We start from the raw sequence: 6,966 nt of genomic DNA on the forward strand, positions 1-6,966 counted from the left end.
TCCATCCATCCATCCATCCATCCATCCATCCATCCATCCATCCATCCATCCATCCATCCATCCATTACTCTTACTTCAAAGTGTTCAACAACAATAACTAACCATTTTCTACAGCAGTTTTTAACTCTGGGAACAATCAGCAGTTATTTATCTTTAATATATTCATCTTCAAGTTACTGGGTAAAACAGCCAAGGTCACTCGAGGCCTATTAGGATAAAAATATTCAGCACCACCTCGCACTTTAAAACCACCAAAGTGCAAAATTACTGACTCTGGCATTAATGCATTCTTGCTCATGCTTTTATTTTTTGCTGTACCTTATACTTGGCCAGCTGTGCTCTGCGTTGATACAGTTCAGCCTTAGGCTCCACTGGGGTGCTGAGCAAAGCTCTGGTTTCTACAAGCCACTGGACCTGAGCCTTGTACCGGTCCTGAAACTCCTTTGCTAGCAGTACGGCACGCTCCAGGAAGCTGCGCTCCTGTCTGAGTCCTCCGGCGAGCTCCTCCAGCTGAGCAAGACGTGCCTCTACCTCGCCTCCTAAACTCTCAGCGCCGGCCTCGTCCAGGAAGCCCGCTGCCTGCTCTGCACGCTCCCTCAGCGATTTCAGGAAATTGTGACCATGCTGAAGCTCAGACTGGAGAGTCTGGTGAAAAAAGAGAGAAGAAATATAACTTTTCAAATAGGACATTTCACACCACAGACTTTTAAAATAATTATTTGTGCACATCTATTACAAAAAAACAACACATTTTTATAACAGTTTGAAGAACCTAGAGGCTCAGCACTGTGCCCCTGTGTCTTTGTCCTTCACCCCTAGATCTGCCCATCTACCAGAACTAGCCTGGCAGACCTTTTGAAAAGCTTTGAACCCATCAGGTAGGCTGACACCTGCACGATAAAATGTGGAGAAGATTGGGAGTTCATGGTGAGGAAAAACCACAGTGAATAATATAAAAGGAGGATCCAATTATAAAGACCCTTAACAGGCAACAGTAGCTGCGGGGGTTTCCAGGGCAACCGCTACACGCCACACACACATACACTGACCTCCACTCGATGGGACGCCATCTACCTTTCATCATCGGCCTATTAAGGCTTGAGCAGAGAAAAGAAGCTCATACTCCAACAAACCCAGATCTCAATCCACCTCTGTGGGCAACATAACCAGACCTGAGTGTGTTTGCACACGTTCATGTGTCCTCTTTAATATGACGCTCCGAGCTCGATCGTTATCTCCAATGTTCCTGGCTTGTGACTTTAATAGACTGGTTTATTAAGACCACATACAACTCTGCTTTTAAGGAATTCTTCAGCATTTACAATTTCCTGTGACGTAGAGTTTGTTTCTTATGTCTAATTAACTTCCATGGTGTCAAAGCATCCTTTATCTCACACAGGTTTTCTTCCAAACACAAACACTCATCTGGACTGGTTTAATTAAGTGTGCAAGATTTTGTTCTAACTGGTAAGCAACAAAATCATCCTCGAAATACGATATAATTGTGCATAAAGTCATAATTACCGTATTTTCCATTGTATAAGTTGCAGGTTTTTTTTGCATAAATTTGTCAGTCATGTGACTTATACACCGAAGTGGCTTATATATGTTTTTTTTTTCCATATTCATAATCATTTTTGACTGATGCTTTAAATTTCTAAGAACTACAACAGCGAGTCCTCCCGTGCATGCTCGCATCACTCTGATGGTGCAGGCGAAGGAAAGCTGGAGAGCTAGCGGCTCTGGCCTTGACGGATGGATGGATGGTGCCGCGCCGCTCAGGTGAAATGAAGCTGTTTTGATCATTAAATAAACGCATAATAAATGCGACTTATAGGCCGAAGCAACTTAAATATGTTATTTTCCTCTTCATGATGCTGTTTTTTACTGATTCGACGTATGCGCAGGTACTTTTCATAATAAAATGACAATTAGGTTGATTAAGGTAAATTATGCTGATTCTCTCTTTGGGTGCTGGATTTGACAATACGGTAATAATTAGATGTGAGGTTCCAAGAACAATGTGCTCTTTATATTTCGACTGTCCTTTACCCCCATTTATCCATGTCAAGTTCTTTGTGTGACTGGTGTGGTGATGAGCTCGAGAGGTTAAAAGTTTTATTCTGCACGAGTTTCTGGGTTCCTTATTTCAGCTGCATCTTTTATCGCACTGACAGCCAGCTTGATCTTTATCTTTAAACACTGGAATAAAACGTGACAAAAACAAACCACAGTTTTCTGGAAAGAAAGAAGGTGAGTGGGGAAACCCAACTTTTATATGTTGAGTATTGATTATTGAGCAAACCTTATGGATGAGACACTATTGTTTGATGGTGAGAAGGCCTAAATTAATCAAGGATTAAAATGTTTATCGTCACCTCACCCATATATAACTATACAGATGGTTAAAACAGTTTCTTTTTTGTAAAAATACAAGATAAATGTGCAAATAGGGGGCAAAGGATAGAAAAAAATAGTCTGTGTATAAAAGGCAAGAACACTAGTGTGTGAGAATTAGAGCTACAGTGTTTAAAATCTATTTAATGACTATTTAGATGATTTGGATGATACAGTTTTAAAGTCACAGTGCAGGATTAGACAGGTAGTGTGGACAGTACACAATGCGAAACAGTGATTAAACATATTTTAAAGAGAAGATATGTCTGCATTTCTGGGCTTGGGTGTAAGGAGGTGGCCCTAGGTTAATAATCAGTCTGACTGCTTGAAGGAAGAAACTGTTGCGATGTTTCGTAGTGGTAGTTCTGATGTTTCTGAACTTTGCCAGAGAGCAGGGGGAGAAGAGTTTGTGCGAGGGGTGGATTGGGTCTCTTCATTGATGAAGAAGAGCAGAATATCTTTATGCTTTGAGAAATATGTCAAAATATATCCATAAAATAGTCAAAACAAAGGTCAGGGAATTGGTTTGAAACCAGAAACATACAAAGTATTACACCTATGGGTTACTACAGTCTACACTCTCATAGCCTCCACAGAAATGCACCACCAGATCTTCAACTAATGAACCCTTTATACTAATCATTAGCTTATTGTAGAACCATACTTTCAGTTAAATCTACAAGTGGTTAGGCTTTTGAGTCATCCCAGTTCAAAATGGTTGCTAATCCATATAAGACACCACAAAATGACTATGTGTGATATCTTGCAATATGGCGTTAACGTTTTTTTCAGGGTTTGACCAAAACGGGTACAATTCCAGGGCAGCATGGTGGCGCAACTGGTAGAGCTGCTGCCTCTCAGCGAGCAGGACCCCGGTTCAAACCCCGGTCAGGGGGCCTTTCTGGGTGGAGTTTGCATGTTCTCTCCGTGCGTGTGTGGGTTTTCTCTGGGTGCTCCGGTTTCTTCCCACAGACCAAAAACATGCATGTTAGACTGATTGGTGATTCTAAATTGTCCCTAGGTGTGAGTGAGAGAGTGAATGGTTGTTTGTCTCGTTTGTCTCCATGTGGCCCTGTGATGGACTGGAGACCTGTCCAGGGTGTACCCCGTCCCTCGCACAGTGATTGCTGGACATGGGCACCGGCGACCCTCGTGACCCAAAATGGAAGAAGCGGGTAAAAGATAATGGATGGATGGATGGGTACAATTCCATCTTTACTTAACATAAGATGATCTTAATCCAAAACTGTGGCACAAAAGACAGCAGGAGAGATGCATCCCATCCAGGAACACTAGGCCTTTAGTTTGACTATTTTATTATAGTTCATAGAAGTTTATTTATTTATTTTTATTTTTTCAGATTTTAAAATTTGGCTCTTACTGTGTCCCTCAAAAAGCACTTTTTAAATTACAAAAGAGCTGTTTTCCCTTTTGAGATGAAGTTTGTTTTGCAAAAGCTCTAAAAAAAAATTTGTTTTTTTAGATAATTATTAATTAGACACTTTGGAATAACTAAGCAGAAACAGAATAGGGAAAAAAAATGCAGTCATTTGCTTCTGTATGAATCCCACCTCTATATCAGATACAACCCAAACCCAGCTAATGGTCCTTAACAGAGCTATTGACAAGGGATCTGTTTGTCAATGCATAATCATCCCTGTTCAGTGAGCTTCTCTCACAACAGGAGACGAGGAAGTGATGGAGCACTTTTCTACGTTATCTTCAGCTGTGGAAGGACACATGGGGTGGCAGCGGGTCTCTAGTCTTTACACAGAGACAGAGCATCGATCTCAGACATGGATTACTGCAAAGACCTCACCAGATGATGTATTGCGAACATCTCGGATGCATGCGAGGAAAACAAAGAGCGCTGAGGTGCTGTGATACATAAAAAACTGAAATGGAAACAATATGTGAAATCACATAGCACTCGCAGGTTTAGCAGTTAGCTGCACGTTGTCAGTTCGGGTGGGTTTTGTGATATGAAACGAGGGTTTGAGGTGAGAAAAGTGTGTGTGTGTGAGATGTGAAGCAGTAAGGGCACTGCATCAATTACAGTGTTTGCGCCAGCAGGCTCCTGACACTGACGCTTCTTCATCCTCTTCCACACGGTGGGAGGTCTCTCCCTGATACCACGCTCTCTTTCAAAGCAGCACCAGCTTTGTCTTCATAAAGAGCCGATCGATACACACACACTCACCAAAACCTCAACGCACTCAATACAAAACTGTGCCACACAAACAATACGAGCGCCTTTTCTTTGGATGCTGCCTGTGTTTATTGTAGCAGCGGTAAAACGAAGAAATTCTCTTCAAGTTGGCTGTGTGATCTAAATATGCTGCAGATTCTGACTGTGTCACATTCTCAGTATTACAAGGAGGAATCATGTGTTGTATGCAGAAATACACTGGCTGACTTTGAATTTGGCTCACTCGAAAGTTCTGCTCAGTCCTGCGGTACAGCTGCGGTGATTTATTGCATCCTGCACAGTAAGGCGTATTAAACCCAGCACAGCACATTTTGTCCAATTCCTTCACAATCTACAGTAACATCTTAATCACATGAAAAAAAAATGGCTGCACAAGTTTAAACTGACCTCTAGTTTCTTCATCTTCTTTTCCATGGTGGCCCGGTCCAGAGGTTCAGAATGGTCAGTTAGCTTTGTGAAGATTTTTTGAGTCGAGCCGAGCCACTCGGTGAATGACACGCAAAGATTTTCTGCCTCTTCTATGCTTTTTAACTCCTCCTGTAGCTGCTTGATTGTATCCTGCAAGCACAACAGAGAAAATGTGAAAGATTCAAAAACGTTTCCTTTATATATATAACAAAATATAATATTTAACATATTGACCTCATTATTTAGATTTGGCAGGTAAAGGTGAATTACAGATGAAGTCCTTCTAAGTTTGACTGTTCGTTCAGGGGAAGACTCATAAAACATTTATTTTTTATTTTTTTTATTTTAAGGTGAGAGATGTTCCCCAAACAGTCTAACATGCAGTCACCAAGGACCACAAACTCTCTGATCACCCATCGAAACAAAAAAATCTCTGCTTCCCCTCGTCCTCTTTCATCTACTCCAAGTCAATAGCTTCCCTACAAAGAGGTGTGAGTTTTCTTTCTTCAGGTTTTTGATGCATTATCCACATGACTGAGATTTTGAGTCAATAATGCCACAAGGACAGAGATGGTTTCTGCCAGGTTTGGCACAATATTCACCCAACTTGCATATCCTAAAGAGAGGAGCTTCAATTAGCTGATAGTGCTGAGTGCACACCTTTTCTGACTCAACAGAGGTAACAGCTTCCCACCTCAACACCCCCCCCCCCCCCACACACACACACTTCCTGCAGTATAATTACAAAGATCCACAAAATGAGGGGGATGTTATCTATAAGTCTGTAAGTACACGCTTGCTCAAGTTAATTTAAACAAAAAAAGAGAGGTGTGTGCAGCATAGAGACTGAGAAATTAAAGTGATGGGAATAAAGGAAGACAAACAAGCAAATACGCTCAGATGTGTTGCTAAATGTGTTTACAAAAGAAAGAAAGAAGCAAAGAGCAAAAGCAAAGGTAGTGCAGGCAAATCTTTTACACTTCGATGCTGAGTGTGACTTTGCGGTTTATGGTGTTTAATTACAGATTTAGCCCCTGACCAAGTGAGCCCCTATTGATTTCCCTTTGGCACCCCCAGAGTAGGAGACAAATAAAGAGGGCGGATGTGAGTTTACAGAACAACACAAGCTGGGCTCACAGAGGTAAGTCCCACAGCTACGTCAGTGGGGGTGTTACAGAAAACTGACGTGCAAACTGGGAGCACATTTCACAGTGGACGAGCATAACGATGTGTGAAACGGGGGAACAGTGGGCAGAAAATGCAGGGGCAACACAAAACGGCATGCTATTTTTCAACCGCAGTCATGAGAGGTGAAGGCAGATGATAAATTTTTAACCCGTGTCTGTGTGTGAGTGTTTGTGTTTGTGTGCCTGACTTTCACAAATATATTGCATGAACCACTGGATACATTTTAATGAAACTTGTAGAACGTAATCAATGGATGTCCATCTACAAATAATTTTTGGAGTCAATACACTTCAAGATGGCTACCTCAGCCAACTGAACTAAAATAAAAATGGCTACGGCACTGTCAATTTTACAAAAAAAAATAATAAATAAAAATAAAATAAAATAAAGAATCTAAACTTTGGATTGGTAGAAGCTGAAAGTCATCCTAATTACATACTCTAAGCGCAAACAGATTGCTTAATTTTTTTAATTATAATATTTGGAATAAAAGGCAGCAGGTGACAAGCTTTTTTTAAATTTATTATCACTTGCAACCTGTTCAGGATGTATCCCACCTCCTGTACATTAAGCCCCCTACACCTGGAAATGAAGAAGTGGGTAAAGAGTATGGATGGATGGATGGATGGATGGATGGATGGATGGATGAATGGATGGATGATGGATGGATGGATGGATGGATGGGTGGGTGGATGGATGGATGGATGGATGGATGGGAAGATGGATCGATGGATGATGGGTGGATGGATGGATGGGTGGATGGA

The 6,966-nt window shown here is 41.4% G+C and overlaps 1 protein-coding gene across 1 annotated transcript in view; it reads right to left on the minus strand.

Annotated features, from left to right (window-relative positions):
- Positions 1-6,966, minus strand: part of syne1a (spectrin repeat containing, nuclear envelope 1a) — a gene marked incomplete in the record, with an annotated part of 110,088 nt that overhangs the window by 72,106 nt on the left and 31,016 nt on the right. Inside the window, 2 exon segments of the mRNA XM_037685156.1 lie at positions 319-645; positions 4,994-5,164. Coding sequence (XP_037541084.1) covers positions 319-645; positions 4,994-5,164 — 498 coding nt within the window.

Source organism: Nematolebias whitei, chromosome 12, assembly GCF_014905685.2.
Source record: "Nematolebias whitei isolate Nwh7 chromosome 12, NemWhi1, whole genome shotgun sequence".
In the NCBI taxonomy this organism is placed as follows: domain Eukaryota; kingdom Metazoa; phylum Chordata; class Actinopteri; order Cyprinodontiformes; family Rivulidae; genus Nematolebias; species Nematolebias whitei.